Source organism: Staurois parvus, unplaced genomic scaffold (genome assembly GCF_062004578.1).
Source record: "Staurois parvus isolate SC_StPar_1 unplaced genomic scaffold, SC_StPar_1.0 ptg000553l, whole genome shotgun sequence".
Lineage (NCBI taxonomy): Eukaryota > Metazoa > Chordata > Amphibia > Anura > Ranidae > Staurois > Staurois parvus.
In genome coordinates, this window is record NW_028318349.1 from 3564 (window position 1) to 22500 (window position 18937).

Genomic DNA, 18937 nt, shown 5'->3' on the forward strand with positions numbered 1-18937 from the left:
GAGAGGACCCTCCCCTCTTTTTGGATTTTTATTGCTTGCTACAAAACTGAAGTACTTCCTGTGTAGGAGGGGTTATATAGGGAGGGCTTCCTGTTTGATTGATCTGCCGGAGTCCATTCACCTGTAGGTGGCACATAACCCACATGATCATGAATATTGCCTGCTCTGTGTCCCGTAATGTACTCCAAGAAATGGATTTTACAGGTGAGTATGTAGAAAACATTTAATTTGTTATTGCTATTGCAATTATAAATTGAGTGTATACTCAAATCTTTAATTAGTCAACACACTTCCAAGTCAGGTCATGTGAGTTCATTCTTTTTTATTGAATGATTGCTTTAGGTTGACTGTTTATTGTTGTGTCTAACATTTGTTGTATGTTGTAGCCTGCATGCTTTGCGGAAGAGCTGAAAACTGCATAGAGAAATATGGAGAGAAAAAGACCTATGCAGAGCATAACTTGACTTTGCACTATTACTGTTTGGTGAGTATAGAACATCAGGGTTGTTGTTTTCTTTTTGTTATCCAGCTGGAAGTCCACTTTGTGAAATATTATTTGTCATGATACATTTAGTCACAAAAGGAATATTTTTTTCTCATTTATATTGCAATAATTTTATTGGAAAACCTTTACTACTGCAATGCAGTTGTTGATGGGGCCATGGCTCCCATTATTGAAAGTGGAGAGGAATACAAAAACTGCCAAATATGGTATAATTTGTGGAATGTCTGCACAATAATATAATGGAAATTCGAAGCTGATCTAATCTCCAGTCCCCTGCACCCATCAAAGCCTGTGTTGGCTGTGTCCTTTTTTTTTTCAGCAGCCCGGCATATAGTTTGGTTACTTGAGGAGTGTATGAGCTGGGTCTGACAGAAGGCACTATAAATGTGGAACTCCAAACTAATTTTTAAATTTCAAATCAAGTGCAGAAGGGTAGAACCGTTTCCAGATTTTTATTGCGGTCTGTCACCTTGGTAGAGACTTCTCACTTCTTGCATGACAGTAAGTGAGAAAAAAAATCTCCCCAACCACAAACAGTAGTAAAAACCAAAAAGTAAACAAATCATGGAGCTACATCGAAGAGTCAAGGAGACACCTTGTCATGTGTATTTTTATATTTGGAAATTTCAATACTGTATTACGTGTCAGACCATCTAAATTGATATTTCAGCTATAGGTGGAGCCTGGTGGGCTCTGTCAACCTCTGGCTTCTTTTATGTTTTGGATACGCCAGCTGCATAAATGTTCCTACTGTATTCCTGCCCACATTTGTGTGTTTTTACAATCTCCTGTTTACTCTACATTATGACCACATCAGGTGTGTGAACTCAGGAACTGAAAGTGGTTCTAAAGCCTTAAGGTTTTTCATCATAATGCATTCTATGCATTAAGGTGAAAAACCTTCTGTGCTGCAGGATCCCCCAGCCCCCCATACCTACTTGAGCCCAATCTGATCCAGCAATGTGCCTGAGAGCAGCGAATCTAGCCGCTTGCCCCTTCGTCACTGGACAGATTGATAGCAGCGGGAGCCATTGACTTCCTGCTGCTGTCAATCAAATGCTGTGCTGAGTGGGATGAGGGGGGCCGAGCTGCCCACTCTGTGTCAATAGACAAAGACAGGTCGGTTTGGGAGCGAGTCTGCACGGGTGCCCCGATGGAAAGCCTCTTTCCACCCGATGAAGAGGAGGAGCCTAGAGCACCAGGGGGGGGGACCCCAGAGGACGAGGATTTGGGCTGCTCTGTGCAAAACTTTTTTTTATTTTTGTTAACCTTAATTTTAAAAAAGGAAGCTTTAATGTCGCTTGAATAATCGTCACCAAGACAATCTCTGAGAGATATAAGCAATAATCTAGCTTCCATCAATAATGTCAAAATTCACCCACATGCTTGGCTGGCAGCTCAGCTTCCCAGCTTGCCTCTGAGAGCCTCAGCCAGTCTTTCATGCCCCCTCCACAGCCCGGTCCTTCACTGCAGCATTATAATTTTAAATGCTAAAAATGCTCCCTTGCAGTGGGGCTGTCCCTGCATTGCAAAGGTTATAGGCTCATTTCTAGGTCTAGGGAGCTTCAAAAAGCACTTTTATTCAATATCACACAAGCTTTCTGCAGATTAGCCCCCTTACGCCTGTTCTTGATGTTGGGCTGTATTGGGGAATGAGGCTATGTTTTATGTTACATACATATGGGTGTGAAACAAAGCATGGTCCAAAAGGTGAACCTTTTAAATATATGAATTTGCTATGAGTTCCTAAAGTGTTTATTGATGAATAATTTCTCTTGTATATTACTTTCTGTAGCTGCTTTCCAGTGGTATTTGGCAGCGGGGTGAAGAGCATGAAGGCATATATGGCTTCTTGGTTAGTGACATTAAGAAAGAGCTGAGTAGAGCCAAGAGACTGGTAAGCATAATAATTCCAATTCTCTGAGGATTCTTATTAGCATCTCCCTCTTGTAAAGAATATTGCACACTTTTTTTTTTTTCTCCCTTTTTAGAGGTGCTGTATATGTAAATTGCCAGGAGCTTCAATTGGCTGTGTGATTTCTCGGTGTAAACGCAGCTACCACTATCCTTGTGGCCTGAAAAGGCAGTGTATATTCCAGTTTATGGATAGCTTCAGGTAGGCATTCCTTTATAATTGTGTTTCCTCACAAAGCATACCTGTGTTTTAACTTACCAACTTTTGATTGTCACTTTTTGTGGAGTGCAGGGCACAGGATTTTTATTCATTAACCATGGGCTATTTGCAACTACCTTCAGGTGAATGGACACTGGCAAAAAGAGTTACAGGGATACCCCTTGTGTATCCCATCCCAGGTCCTGTAAGCTCCAGTTTTTTGCTTGTATCCTTGGGTGATGGACCTCTCTCTTTACTGAGGGAAGCTTACCTCCTTTTTAAATGGAGATGTTTTCTGGCAAGATTCCTGGCTTCACCATAGACACTGCAGCTCCTTTCTACAGCTTTCAGAATGGCCGAGCATTCACGGACCAAACGGAAGAAGGTAGCTTGTAATGTCACTTTGGCACTTAATCCTTCATGGGTGTTCACTTTGGTACATGGTGTATTGTGTTGATAACCACAGGAGGTCGTGGCGTGGCTTATTGGCAACTGGACGTGACCTTTGGGACCGGCTGGCTGAGATATTGCTATAATAGGCGGCCAATCTGTAATTCTAATGCTGGATGTTGTGGCTGAAGGGCTGGATGCAATGTATTTTACAGTGCCTTGAAAAAGTATCCATACCCCTTGCAATTTTTCAAATTTTCTCATCTTACAACCAAAAACATAAATGTATTTTATTGGGATTTTTTTTACAAATATCTGAAAAGTGTGGCGTGCATTTGTATTCAGCCCCCTTTACTCTGATACCACTAACTAAAATTTATTGGAACCAATTGCCTTCAGAAATCACCTAATTCGTAATTAATGTCAGTATAAATATAGCTGTTCTGTGAAGCCCTCAGAGATCTGTTAGAGAACATTAATGAACAAATCGCATCATGAAGACCAAGGAAAACACCAGATAGGTCAGGGATAAAGTTGTGGAGAAGTTTTTAAAGCAGGGTTGGGTTTAAAAAAAATAAATAAATAAAAGCTTTGAACATCTCATGAAGCACTGTTCAATCCATTATCCGAAAATGGAAAGAGTATAGCACAACTGTGAACCTACCAAGACATGGCCGTCCACCTAAACTGACAGGTCAGGCAAGGAGAGCATTAATCAGAGAAGCAACAAAGAGGCCCATTTTAACTCTGGAGGAGCTGCAGAGTTCCACAGCTCAGGTGGGAGAATGTCCACAGGACAACTATTAGTCGTGCACTCCACAAATCTGGCCTTTATGGAAGAGTGGCAAGAAGAAAGCAATTGTTGAAAGAAAGCCATAAGAATTCCTGTTTTCAGTTTGCCATGTGGGAGACACAAACATGTGGAAGAAGGCGCTCTGGTCAGAAGAGACTGACATTTTTGGCCTAAAAGCAATACGCTATGTGTGGCGGAAAACTAACACTGCACATCATCCTAAACACACCATCCCCACCGTGAAACGTGGTGGTGGCAGCATCATGTTGTGGGGATGATTTTTTTTCAACAGGAACAGGGAAGCTGGTCAGAGTTGACGGGAAGATAGATGAAGCCAAATACAGGACAATCTTAGAAGAAAACCTGTTAGAGTCTGCAAAAGACTTGAGACTGGGGTGGAGGTTCACCTTCCAGCAGGACAACGACCCTAAACCTACAGCCAGATCCACAATGAAATGGTTTAGATCAAAGCATATTTATATGTTAGAATGGCCTAGTCAAAGTCCAGACCTGAATCTGTGAGAATCTGTGGCAAGACTTGAAAATTGCTATTAACAGACGCTCTCTATCCAATCTGACAGAGCATGAACTATTTTGCAAAGAAGAATGGGCAAAAAATGTCCCTCTCTAGATGTGCAAAGGTGGTAGAGACATCCCCAAAAAAGAACTGCAGCTGTAATTGCAGTGAAAGGTGGTTCTAAAAAGTATTGACTCTGGGGGTCTGAATTGAAATGCACACCATACTTTTCAGAAATGTATTTGTAAAAAATGTTGAAAACCATTTATCATTTACCTTCCACTTCACAATTATGTGCCACTTTGGGTTGGTCTATCACATAAAATCGCAATTAAATACATTTACATCAATTTTCAGTTGCCCCACCCTTTACAGCTACTACAGCTTCAACTCTTCTGAGAAGGCTGTCCACAATGTTTAGCAGTGTGTCTATGGGAATGTTTGACCATTCTTCCAGAAGCGCATTTGTGAGGTCAGGCACTGATGTCGGATGAGAAGGCCTGGCTCGCAGTCTCCACTCTGATTTATGCCAAAGGTGTTCTATCGGGTTGAGGTAAGGACTCTGTGCAGGCCAGTCAAGTTCTTCCACCCCAAACTTGCTCATCCATGTCTTTATGGACCTTGCTTTGTGCACTGGAGTGCAGTCATGTTGGAACAGGAAGGGGCCATCCCCAAACTGTTCCCACAAAGTTGGGAGCATGAAATTGTCCAAAATGACTTGGTATGCTGACACCTTAAGAGTTCCCTTCACTGGAACTAAGAGGCCAAGCCCAACACCTGCAAAGAAACCTCACACCTTAATCCCCCTCTACCATACTTTACACTTGGCACAATGCAGTCAGGCAAGTACCGTTCTTCTGGCAACCGCCAAATCCAGACACATAAGCGAGACATAAAGCGTGATTGGTCACTCTAGAGAACACATCTCCACTGCTCTAGAGTCCAGTGGTGACATGCTTTAAACCACTGCATCTGATGCTTTGCATTGCACTTGGTGATGCAAGGCTTGGATGCAGCTGCTTGGCCATGGAAACCCATTCCATGAAGCTCTCTATGCACTGTTGTTGTGCTAATCTGAAGGCCACATGAAGTTTGGAGATCTTTTAGCTCTGGATTCTGCAGGCAGTTGGCGACTTCTGCGCATTGTGCACCTCAGTATGAGCTGACCCCGCTTTGACCTTTTGCATGGCCTACCACTTCGTGGCTGAGTTGCTGTCGCTCCCATTTCTTTCCACATTGTTATAATACCATCAAATGTTGACTGTGGAATATTTAGTAGGAAGGAAATTTCATGGATGGACTTATTTCACAGGTGGCAACCTATCACGATACCACGCTTGGATTCACTGAGCACCTGAGAGCGACCAATTCTTTCACAAATGTTTGTAGAAGCAGTCCTGGTGCGTGAATTTATACACTTGTGGCTATGGAGGTGATTGGAACACCTGAATCCAATAATTTGGAGGGGTGTCCCAGTGCACACTCTTGGCTATCTACATGGCAACTTACCATGTCTGCCAATTCCAACCATATGCATTGCAGTGCCTCTCCTTGTCCTCCAGAATCATGTGGAGGTGTACATTTATTCCTTTTGGATGCATTGGTGTGTGAGGGATGTTAAGTCTTTGGGACTATATCATAGATGCTTGCCTTAGGCCTTAGTAGGCCTCTTCCATTATTGATCCTAGGACTTTTAGACATTGGATCTTGATTGCCTTGATTTTTGCAGAACTATGCACTGCTTGGTTACAACTTTTCTCTCGTGGGAATAGAGCAGAATGGCATTGATTTGATTCCAAATCGATCAATTTCTTTTTGATTCCTATTGGCTACAGAGTATGATGGGGCCAATAGGGTGGCACATTTGTCACAACAAAAGTACAAAGCAGGTTAGGTTATAATTTCCAGGCCACCCAATCCCTGCGTTTAAAAAAGAAAAAAAAAAGAAAACTTGCTGAAAGTATGTCCAAAATGTACCTGTGTTAAAGCGGAGTTCCACCCAAAAGGGGAAGTTCCACTTTAAAGATTGGTCTCCCGCTCCCCATTAAGGATTGACACCTTTGGGGAGCAAGAGGGGAACAGGTACCCGAATTTGACAAGTATCCGCTCCCACTTCCGCTGCGATCGTCTAGGCGATCGGAAACGAAAGTTGTCCCCCCTCCCTCTCCGAAGTCTTGTGGGATACGTGACAGGTCCACGAAGATGACGGGGCCATTCAGGAAGCTCAACGCTTCTCGCACATGCGCAGTGGGCACCCGGCTGTGAAGCCGTAAGCTGTCACAGCCGGGTGCCCACACTGAAGATGCCGGCGCCTGGAATACAGGACGGCCGGTGAAACGGGCTGCGGCAGGGGCAACGCAGGATCGTGGGACAGGTGAGTGGCTGTTTTTTAAAAATCAGCAGCTGAAGTTTTTGTAGCTGCTGACTTTTATTTTTTTTACAGAGTGAGTGGAACTCTGCTTTCAGTTTGATTTTTATAGATACCTTTTATCACTCTTCTGTATCACTGGGAGTGACATTACAATCTCTCTGGGATGATTACTGGGGAATGCAGAGCTGGCCAACAGTCTGTTGCCAAAACAAATTTTTACAGGATTTGGCCTGTTCTTTATCCCCCAGGACGTCACCAAGAAGAGTGTCTAGGTGCTGTGGGTGGAAGACAGAGTACAGTAAGTATAAAAATGTACCTTTCAGACATACAATACATAGGTGATTTTTACAGGGGGGGGGGGCCTGGATATTGTAACATTATACCTGGACCTTGCATTTTACTGCAAGGTACATATTAAAAATTTTGTGTTTTTAAAATATTTTTATTGCTGGGTCCAGTTCTAAAAATTATTTTAAGGACTATTACATTTTTAGAGGATGTTGTAACTTTTTTATCATTTTGAACCAAAGTGTTTAAAAATATTAAACATTTTCAGGGCTATGGGCATCTCATATAGGAAAACTTTTATTTTTTGTGCAGGTCATACTGCTGGGATCATCGGCCAGTGCAAACATTTCCACGAAGTGAACCATGTGAATCTTCAGCTTGCACAATCTGCTTGGAACCGGTGAACCATGTTCCTTCTCACAATGTCTTACGAGGACCATGTTGCAAAACCTCATGGTTTCATAGAGAATGTCTGCAGGTATGTGCTTCACTCGAGTATTTCCTTACAAAATGCCATTTGTGATGTGTGGATTGAAACAAGATGCAAAAACCACCATTGTGATTTAAGCAGATGTCTGGGATTTTTTTTTTTTTCAATTTTATTTATAATTAACAATGTTTATTAAAATATTTATATTTTATAACAATGGAGAACTTTTAGGTAATGAATACTACAATTGACACCATTTTGAAAAGTCTTGTACAAAAATATAGATGCATCATAATTACAGTAGCATAATACAGCATTCAGATTCACCCAACTATTAGGTAGCCTCCAATATATATGTAGTGGTGAATAGCATCATAGTTCATCTATAGGACAGAGGTATTATGGTAGCTCTTACTAAATGTAGAGTAAAGCATAGAACACTGTAAGACTATCTCTAGAAGCTAAACTCCTCTGTAGCATCATGTAGTGCAGAACAATAACACAGTGGTGTTGATATTCAGACGATAATAATAGAAAAACAGAAAAGAAAAAGAGAGAAACTAGGAAAGAAAGCAATATAGAGCCCTAATCTTGCAGAGCCAGAACCTGGCAGTTCCCCTACTGATTGTAGGATCTAAAAAAGGCTTGAGTCATGAAGATGCCACATTTCCCAAATATGATATAAATGCAGTGCAGCGCTACAGAACATAAAATGAAAACAGGACTCTGTGTGCCCTGCTGGTTCAAACAGTTGGTTGCTTGATAGGCTCATTGGTCCTGAGGGGCCTGGGCAGGAAGGTGAGGGGGCACCCCAGACACTGAGGATTGGCACGAATTTGCTCACACCTGCATGAGGAGTGTGTCCATTTTATGGACATTTATTGATTATCTGGCTGCCCATGGTGTTTCCGCATATTTTATCCTCTAATACACCTAGTTGCATGCTATTTATTCCCGACAAGGGATACACACACTGATTGATCCCTCAATTGAGGATCCTCTTCCCAAGGGGTCAGCTCTATGCAAGTGTATGTTTTTTACCTGTTGCACATTGATGTGTTATATTTGTGCTTTTCATGTATATTGTTTTCATTTTGTTTATGTTCTGTAGCGCTGCACTGCACTCATATCATATTGCATCCCCTATTGGTGCCGAGGTTGTGGTATTTTAGTGCTAGCTGCTTATTAGCTCGTCACGCATAATAGCGCAGGAGGATTTTTGCACATTTTTTTCTGTTGACATTTCCCAGATAGCGTTCTGTTTTTCCCCAGTGTCATTAAGTCTAGCGGAGAGCAATGCCATTAATTCTAAATCTTTTGATTCTCTCATGTAAGGCGGCTTGAGATGAGGATTCTCTTTTCTTCCAGTTAAGTGCAATAAGACATCCTGCCACTGTGATCATATCTCTTAACAGCTTTTTCTGAAGTTTAGGGAGTTTGGAAGATGATATTCCCAATAAAATAATTTAGGTATAAATTGGAGCCCCGATTTGAACAGTGTTTGCAAGAGAGCATAAACCATCCAAGGTGCTGGAAACATTCCTTGGAGATATTGGTCCATATTTACTTGAGTTTCTATTGCCTTTCTATCATCTCAGACCAGTCCTGTGACCTCTGACATCAACCAGGCATTTTCATCCACACAACTGCTGCTCACTGGATAATTTTTCTTTTTCGGACCATTCTCTGTAAACCCTAGAGATGCTTGTGCTTGAAAATCCCAGCAGATCAGCAGGTTTTGAAATACTTAAACCAACACATCTGGCACCAACACACATGCCATGTTCAAAGTCACTTAAATCCCCTTTCTTCCCCATTCTGATGCTTGGTTTGAACTTCAGCAAGTTGTTTTTACCACATCTAGATGCCTAAATGCATTGAATTGCTGCCATGTGATTGCCTGGTTAACAATTTGTGTTACCAAGCAGTAGAACAGATATACCTAATAATGTGACCAGTGAGTGTATACGATATAAAGTGGCACGAGCTTGATGGCAAAGCCAACTTCAATAGCTGACACTTCGGTGGATTGTGTGAAGAATATCTGGGGTGAAATACCAGGAAAAAAAGAACTTTTAAAAGCGCTATCCTTCTACAGAGTGGAAAGAGAACTTTTTGCCGCCTGGGGCCAAACATTTTGCGAGGTCTTTACTAGCAGCTCTTCACCCAGGATCTTCTCCCATTTTAGCATATAAGCATGTTTACCCGAACTTGATACTGGGCTAGTATTGAGGATTTTTATAAATGTCTGCTATAAGCCCTTTCTGGGAGGGACCTCCCTGTTATAGGCGTTAAAACACTGTGGGGTTGGAAAATCTTAAAGTGGAAGTAATGGTTAAAAGTAGAGATGAGCGAATCGAACCAGGCGAAGTGGAATTCGTTTCGAATTTCAGGAAAAATTTGATTCGCGGCGAATCCGAATATTAGCATACTTCGGGTGCGCGAATCGGATTTTTCCTGATCAGCCGGCAAAAGTGTCCCTGCAGAGAGCTCCGCTATTTCTGACAGTTCTCTGACAGTTCCTTCACATGTACAGCGGTTGAAACATTGTATCTATTTGTTTCCATTTAGGATACAGATGTTTTTATTCGGAAACAGATACAATGTTTCAACCGCTGTAAATGTGAAGGAACTGTCAGAGAACTGTCAGAAATAGCGGAGCTCTCTGCAGATACACTTTTTGCTGTACTGGAATACTTCTTCTTTTCATTCTTCTTTTCATTCTTCTCATTCTTCTTTTCATTCTTCTTTTCATTCTTCTTTTCATTCTTCTTTTCTTCTTCATGAAAAGAAGAATGAAAAGAAGAATGAGAAGAATGAAAAGAAGAATGAAAAGAAGAAGAAGAAGAAGAATCTTTTCATTCTTCTCATTCTTCTTTTCATTATTCTTCTTCTTCTTCTTTTCATCTTCTTTTCATTCTTCTTCTTTTCATCTTCTTTTCATTCTTCTTCTTCTTCTTTTCATTCTTCTTCTTCTTCTTTTCATTCTTCTTCTTCTTCTTTTCATTCTTCTTCTTCTTCTTTTCATTCTTCTCATTCTTCTTTTCATTCTTCTTCTTCTTCTTCTTTTCATTCTTCTTCTTCTTCTTTTCATTCTTCTCATTCTTCTTTTCATTCTTCTCATTCTTCTTTTCATTCTTCTTCTTCTTTTCATTCTTCTTCTTTTCATTCTTCTACTTCTTCTTCTTCTTTTCATTCTTCTTCTTCTTTTCATTCTTCTTTTCATTCTTCTTCTTCTTCTTCTTCTTCTTTTCATTCTTCTTCTTCTTCTTCTTTTCATGCTTCTCATTCTTCTTTTCATTCTTCTCATTCTTCTTTTCATTCTTCTTCTTTTCATGCTTCTCATTCTTCTCATTCTTCTTTTCTTCTTCATGAAAAGAAGAATGAAAAGAAGAAGAAGAATGAAAAGAAGAATGAGAAGAATGAAAAGAAGAATGAAAAGAAGAGTGAAAAGAAGAAGAAGAAGAATCTTTTCATTCTTCTCATTCTTCTTTTCATTCTTCTTTTCATTCTCCTTCTTCTTCTTTTCATTCTTCTTCTTCTTTTCCTTCTTTTCATTCTTCTTCTTCTTTTCATTCTTCTTCTTCTTTTCCTTCTTTTCATTCTTCTTCTTCTTTTCATTCTTCTTTTCATTCTTCTCATTCTTCTTTTCATTCTTCTTTTCATTCTTCTTTTCATTCTTCTTTTCTTCTTCATGAAAAGAAGAATGAAAAGAAGAATGAGAAGAATGAAAAGAAGAATGAAAAGAAGAAGAAGAAGAAGAAGAATCTTTTCATTCTTCTCATTCTTCTTTTCATTATTCTTCTTCTTCTTCTTTTCATCTTCTTTTCATTCTTCTTCTTTTCATCTTCTTTTCATTCTTCTTCTTTTCATTCTTCTTCTTCTTCTTTTCATTCTTCTTCTTCTTCTTTTCATTCTTCTTCTTCTTCTTTTCATTCTTCTCATTCTTCTTTTCATTCTTCTTCTTCTTCTTCTTTTCATTCTTCTTCTTCTTCTTTTCATTCTTCTCATTCTTCTTTTCATTCTTCTCATTCTTCTTTTCATTCTTCTTCTTCTTTTCATTCTTCTACTTCTTCTTCTTCTTTTCATTCTTCTTCTTCTTTTCATTCTTCTTTTCATTCTTCTTCTTCTTCTTCTTCTTCTTCTTCTTTTCCTTCTTCTTCTTCTTCTTCTTTTCATGCTTCTCATTCTTCTTTTCATTCTTCTCATTCTTCTTTTCATTCTTCTTCTTTTCATGCTTCTCATTCTTCTCATTCTTCTTTTCTTCTTCATGAAAAGAAGAATGAAAAGAAGAAGAAGAATGAAAAGAAGAATGAGAAGAATGAAAAGAAGAATGAAAAGAAGAGTGAAAAGAAGAAGAAGAAGAATCTTTTCATTCTTCTCATTCTTCTTTTCATTCTTCTTTTCATTCTCCTTCTTCTTCTTTTCATTCTTCTTCTTCTTTTCCTTCTTTTCATTCTTCTTCTTCTTTTCATTCTTCTTCTTCTTTTCCTTCTTTTCATTCTTCTTCTTCTTTTCATTCTTCTTCTTCTTTTCCTTCTTTTCATTCTTCTTCTTCTTTTCATTCTTCTTCTTCTTTTCATTCTTTTCATTCTTCTTTTCATTCTTCTTTTCATTTTTCTTTTCATTCTTTTTTTCATTCTTCTTCTTCTTTTCATTCTTCTTCTTCTTCTTTTCATTCTTCTTTTCATTCTTCTTCTTTTCATTCTTCTTTTCATTCTTCTTCTTCTTTTCATTCTTCTTCTTCTTCTTTTCATTCTTTTCATTCTTCTTCTTCTTCTTTTCATTCTTTTCATTCTTCTTCTTTTCATTCTTCTTTTCATTCTTCTTCTTCTTTTCATTCTTCTTTTCATTCTTCTTCTTCTTTTCATTCTTCTTCTTCTTCTTCTTCTTTTCATTCTTCTTTTCATTCTTCTCATTCTTCTTTTCATTCTTCTTTTCATTCTTCTCATTCTTCTTTTCATTCTTCTTCTTCTTTTCATTCTTCTCATTCTTCTCATTCTTCTTCATGAGGAGAAGAATGAGAAGAAGAATGAAAAGAAGAAGAATGAAAAGAAGAAGAATCTTTTCATTCTTCTCATTCTTCTTTTCATTCTTCTTCTTCTTCTTCTTCTTCTTCTTTTCATTCTTCTTCTTCTTCTTCTTTTCATTCTTCTTCTTCTTTTCATTCTTCTTTTCATTCTTTTCATTCTTCTTCTTCTTCTTCTTCTTTTCATTCTTCTTCTTCTTCTTCTTTTCATTCTTCTTCTTCTTTTCATTCTTCTTTTCATTCTTTTCATTCTTCTTCTTCTTCTTCTTCTTTTCATTCTTCTTCTTCTTCTTCTTTTCATTCTTCTTCTTCTTCTTCTTCTTCTTCTTCTTTTCATTCTTCTTCTTCTTCTTCTTCTTCTTTTCATTCTTCTTCTTCTTCTTCTTCTTCTTTTCATTCTTCTTCTTCTTCTTCTTCTTTTCATTCTTCTTCTTCTGAGGATGAAGAAGTAGGATGAAAATAAGAAGAATTCCAAGCCGGCAAAAAGTGTATCTGCAGAGCTCCTCTATTTCTGACAGTTCTCTGACATTCACATTTACAGCGGTTGAAACATTGTATCTATTTGTTTCCATTTATGGAAACAAATAGATACAATGTTTCAACCGCTGTAAATATGGAAACAAATAGATACAATGTTTCAACCGCTGTAAATGTGAATGTCAGAGAACTGTCAGAAATAGCGGAGCTCTGCAGATACACTTAGCGGAGCTCTGCAGATACACTTTTTGCCGGCTTGGAATTCTTCTTATTTTCATCCTACTTCTTCTTCTTCTTCTTCATCCTCATCCTCTTCTTCTTCTTCTGAGGATGAGGATGTAGAAGAAGAAGTAGGATGAAAATAAGAAGAATTCCAAGCCGGCAAAAAGTGTATCTGCAGAGCTCCGCTAAGTGTATCTGCAGAGCTCCGCTAAGAAATAGCGGAGCTCTGCAGATACACTTTTGGCTTGGAATTCTCCTTCTTCTCATCCTTCTTCTTCTTCTTCTCATCCTTCTCCTTCTTCTCATCCTTCTCCTTTTTCTCATCCTTCTCCTTCTTCTCATCCTTCTTCTTCTTCTCATCCTTCTCCTTCTTCTCATCCTTCTTCTTCTTCTCATCCTTCTCCTTCTTCTCATCCTTCTTCTTCTTCTCATCCTTCTCCTTCTTCTCATCCTTCTCCTTCTTCTCATCCTTCTTCTTCTTCTCATCCTTCTCCTTCTTCTCATCCTTCTCCTTCTTCTCATCCTTCTCCTTCTTCTCATCCTTCTCCTTCTTCTCATCCTTCTCCTTCTTCTCATCCTTCTCCTTCTTCTCATCCTTCTCCTTCTTCTCATCCTTCTACTTCTTCTCATCCTTCTTCTTCTTCTCATCCTTCTCCTTCTTCTCATCCTTCTCCTTCTTCTCATCCTTCTCCTTCTTCTCATCCTTCTCCTTCTTCTCATCCTTCTCATCCTTCTCCTTCTTCTCATCCTTCTTCTCATCCTTCTCATCCTTCTCCTTCTCCTTCTTCTCATCCTTCTCCTTCTCCTTCTTCTCATCCTTCTCCTTCTCCTTCTTCTCATCCTTCTCCTTCTCCTTCTTCTCATCCTTCTCCTTCTCCTTCTCCTTCTTCTCATCCTTCTCCTTCTTCTCATCCTTCTCCTTCTTCTCATCCTTCTCCTTCTTCTCATCCTTCTCCTTCTTCTCATCCTTCTCCTTCTCCTTCTCCTTCCTCATCTCCAAGGGCATTTAAATTAAAGGTACAGTGTTCTGCACTAATATAAAGGCTCTCTGAAGCCTAGAAACCCTTTTTATAAGTTAAATTCGCAGCGAATAAATTCGCATCGAATCAAATTTTTTCCTCAAATTCGGCGAATCAGCCGAATTGAATTTTTGAATAATTCGCTCATCTCTAGTTAAAAGGTAATGTCTTATTTGGAGGTATCCATAAAGTGCATTGAAGGGTAGATCATGTAACCTATCAAATGGCTTCAATTTCCTAGTAGTTACATCAACCATTTGGTGACACTGAAAAAGCTTGTTTTGCATCAAGGCCTGTGTCATAGCAGCTGTTAGGCTGTCTGGTACACTTGGGTTAAATAAAAAGGCAGTCATAGGTGAAGCCCCTGACATCAGAGTATGATTGCGTCTCAGAGTATTCCACAAAGTGCGGAGGAAAGACTTGGTGTGTAAGAGATGGTAGGAGTTAACCCCAATGGTTACACTCACGTTAAATTATTCGGATGTGTAGGGGCGAACCATAACTTATCGATTTTTACCCTACGATTATACTCTGGAAGAGTAGACCAAATGGCCACCATGTGTGGCATGGTAAATAGTAATAATATTAGAAATTACTAGTTCACCTTTTGGATTGAGAGGGGTAAAGCACCGAGCTTGGAACTTAATGCTTTTTAAAGGCCCGTGCAAAGTTGAGTAAATCCGCTTGCAATTTTCTAAGATGGGCCATGGTAATAGGTATTGGTAAGTATTGGGTGATGCAGTAGTATTTCTCTTCCTCCTATAAAACAGTGCAGATGATTTAATATGCATTATCCAGAAGCTGAATATCACACAGTGCTGATTGGATATTTGTGTCCATCTGTCAGTTTACTACATAGCAGTTAACCTGTGAATTACTACTAGGTATAAAGTATAACCATTGCAACTCCTCAGTTACAACCCTGTCAGAGTAGTTGATGGTTTGTATCTTGCTTTGCATTGTGGATAGATTTTGCTGCACTGGGCAGTTGGGCTGAGTTCACATGAAAAGCATTGGTAATGAATGCATTGTAATGTGTAATTCCATCAATACCCGCAACCACCTGCAGTCAAAACGCGCTGCTGTTTGAAAATGCTGTGGGCTGCCATTCATAATGAATGGTACCCCCACGCATCTAATAAAACACCGCGAGTGTGGGAACTGCAGGGAAATTGCATGGTGCAAAAGCATCATGCGATTTCCGAGCCACTGAATTTTTAGAATGGTGCAGGAACCTTTTTCCTGTGGGAAACACCAATACGGCAGTCCATTCAAATGAAAAAACACGAATAGATGTGAACCTGGCCTAACAAACATCCCTGGTTTGTTTACATTTGATAGGTTTGCAATAAAGCTGGGGTAATCTTCACATGGTGATGTTGTCGTGTTTTATTTTTATTTTTTTTCTAACAATCCTTTTTTTTTTTTTTTTTTATCCTTTATCCCCTCAAAAACAGTACCAAGCACTTAGTGCTGGATTATTTTTCTTCCGCTGCACAGTATGCAACAACAAGGATCTGTTTCAGAAAGAGATGCTACATATGGGAATTCATATTCCAGAAAGGTATGTTTTGTTCTAGCCCTTTGAAGCCTGTCAACTCTTGATTTCATTTTGACAAACAAAAATGTATATCTGGTCTGATCCCTACAGCTTTGTGCTCTCATCCTTTCACTCTATGCAAGCTGCCTCTGAGACCACATTGCAGCTCTCTAATGCCCAGTGGAGCACCAACACTTTAGCAGTCATTTGATTTATTTGTAATCTCTGCCAAGCTTTGAGTTCAGCCCTCAACTTTGTAAAAAGAGGTCCCTGATGTTTCTATGTCTTGCTGTTCACAGAGCGAAAGGTGTTGACTAAGCAGTAAAAAAAATTTTTTTTTGATCTTGTGCCTTTTTTGTTTTTCTTACCTTTTGTAGAGATGCCTCATGGGAATTAGAGGAAAATGCTTTTCAAGAACTATTGGTCCGACATCAGCATTGTGATGTTAAAAAGTGTGTCTGCCAATTTGGTCGAGAATATAGTGAACCAGAGAGGTCAGTATTTGGTTTTGGCAATCATGCTGTTTGCTGTAAGGTGGTAAAAAGCAGCTCAGGCAATACATGAAATTAATCAATGAGCTACTAATGCTACCCAGCTAAAATCTAACACCCCGTTCAATTTACTTTAAAGAAAGACCTTAAAGCCTTCTTTTTGAATTGGATAATTATTAAGATATTTACCTAGTTTACAAACGGAAACCTTTTTACCCCAGCAAAATAGAGAGCCCCCTTTTAACAATTTCCCTAATAGTGGGGTCACCCATACTGAAAGCACTGTTATAAATTACAAACAAATGTTGGTAGAACATGATCAATCTGAGCACTAAGACAAATCTTTTGTTGCTCATGACTGTTGTGTAGTACAGGAGTAATGATCATAATAGACACATTCTAAAACATAATGTAAATATTCACCAGCACAACATGGATCTTCAATTAAATTCAAATGGTTCTTTATGGAAGAAAGATCACATCACAAACCGAGTATTGCAATTTTTTGGAGCTGCGCAGGACCACTTCATTAGGCATTTGATGATCACCATAGATCACCATAGAGGCCCATAGAGAGTGAAAAGTACTGTGAGAAGGTGGTAGAGTATAACCAGAGTAATCAGAGGGGCAAATAGATTAACGTCAAGAGAGCATCTTATCTAATATTAGTGTCATAGGTGCTGCACATGGAGTACTAAGCCAGTCTTCCTGCCCTTTACTAAACTTATCTGAACAACTACGTTTGGGGTATGCTCATTTTTTGCTCATCAAGGTATTTACTGACATTTTAAAGAATTCTAATCGTAGCCTCTTGCCCAATCTAGTGCACATAAAAGAACAAACCTACTGACCATGCTCTGGACTCACCTGCTCCATAGTTCGTGCCTGCCATTTCTCCCCCTCTATGAGTGCATTACTTACAGTATTTTTGCTTTTATTTATAAAATCAGTACTACACTGAGGCTGTTTGTGCACCTCTTTTTTGTGTGTTCAGTCAACATAATGATTCAGTTTGTGTCTTTATGCTGTTATATTTGTCAATAATCACCTTTATACCTATAGCAAATGGGAGATTCTGCGCTGCCAGTGCTGTGGATCTAGTGGTACACATATGGCTTGCTCCTCGATAGAACACATGAATCAGACATGGGAATGCTCAGACTGTCGAAGTGTCGGCTGCACACCAGGTAAATAGTTTTTTCTTCATCTTTGCCATCTCTTGTCTCACCAGGAACTTGACATTGCTTGGAGATTCCTGTGTGAAAGCTAGGAGTTCAAACTCTTGCAAAGTCTGCCATCTTTCAATGGTATGACTCTGTTTCTCCTGAAAGTCCCTTTAACTGCTTCCTGACCACCCTATAGCAGATATACAATCGTGTGTGTATATATACATGATTTTTCATTTCCGCGCCCTACACGCACTGCCAATCGCAGCCATTGGTCACCGGGTCCAGGCTGGTGATTACTCGCCGGCACTCAGTGATTGCCGAGTATCTCCGACGAGGAGGAGAACTGTATGTAAGCAATACAGTTATCCTCCCTGTCAGCTAGTGCACAGCACAGCCATGCAAAGCAGTGTGATTATAGTGTAAAGCACAGGCACAAGTAAAACAGCACTAAGTTAACCCTTTGATCGCCCCTCATGTTAACCCCTTCCTGCCCAGTGCCCTTAGTACAGTGTCAGTGCTTTTTTTATTTTTTTTTATTTATTTATTTTTTTTACACTACTGATCACTGTGGTGTCACTGGGGATGTCAGTGACACCAAATCCATTCCCCCGAGTGTCAAAATGCCTGCCATAGTCCCGCTATAAGTCGCTGACTGCCACCATTACTAGTAAAAACAAAATTCCAGTATCTATACCACCATTTGCAAACGCTATAACTTTCACATAAACCAATTAATTTACACATATTGGGATTTTATTTAGCAAAAAACATGTCGCAGAATACATTTTGGCCTAAATTTATGATGAAATTTGATTTTTTTTTTTTAATTTTTTTAATGGACATGTTTAATAGCAATAAGTGAAATTTTTTTTTTCTCAAAATTGTCGCTTTTTTTAGCACAAAAAATTAAAACCACGCAGTGATCAAATACCACCAAAAGAAAGCTCAATTTGTTGGCAAAAAAAGAACTTAAATTTCATTTGGGTGCAGTGTTGTATGACTACGCAATTGTCAGTTAAAGTAACGCAGCGCCGTAACGCAAAAAATGGCTTGGTCAGGAAGGGGGGTAATCCTCTGGAGCGTAAGTGGTTAAGGAACAACCTGCTTCAGATTCCAATATAATCAGGTGGATTTGACAACTCATCTTTTTAAGCTTATGGTTTCAAGGGCAAGATTCCACTTTGCCCTGTTGAAGCTCTGTCGCAAGAGCCGTGATCTGTGTTTTCTTTAGTAAAGCACCACTCATGATTGGGGCACTGTGACTAAATGAAAAGGTGTACCAAAGCACCTGCATTACACAGATAAACCTTCAAGATTTTCTATTGCTACGTGCAGCTCAGTGAGAAAGCTTGATCTTGATGTAGTTTGCAAAGTATACACCTAAAAATTATCACTGTGGCAAAAGTACTTTTTATTGTGTGTCCACACTGGGGAGAGAGTGATACTAGGACAGAAATGCATGTTTTCCTGATAAATGTTAAGAGAATTTTCTCTTGCTTGGAAGAACTTATCTCTCATTCATGTTCAAGTGTATATTTGAGAAGGAAACAAAGGGAAATCTCCCCAGTGCAAAAAAAAAAAGA

General features: G+C 39.3%; 1 protein-coding gene across 1 annotated transcript in view; it reads left to right on the forward strand.

Annotated features, from left to right (window-relative positions):
• Window positions 1-384: 384 nt before the first annotated feature.
• G2E3 (G2/M-phase specific E3 ubiquitin protein ligase) overlaps window positions 385-18937 on the forward strand; it is a 35622-nt gene continuing 17069 nt past the window's right edge. The window contains exons 1-7 of the mRNA XM_089691175.1: window positions 385-484; window positions 2301-2402; window positions 2497-2621; window positions 7290-7455; window positions 15612-15718; window positions 16072-16188; window positions 17248-17372. Of these exons, the coding sequence (XP_089547301.1) occupies window positions 392-484; window positions 2301-2402; window positions 2497-2621; window positions 7290-7455; window positions 15612-15718; window positions 16072-16188; window positions 17248-17372 (835 nt within the window). The 5' untranslated portion in view covers window positions 385-391. The remainder of the gene's footprint in view (window positions 485-2300; window positions 2403-2496; window positions 2622-7289; window positions 7456-15611; window positions 15719-16071; window positions 16189-17247; window positions 17373-18937) is intronic.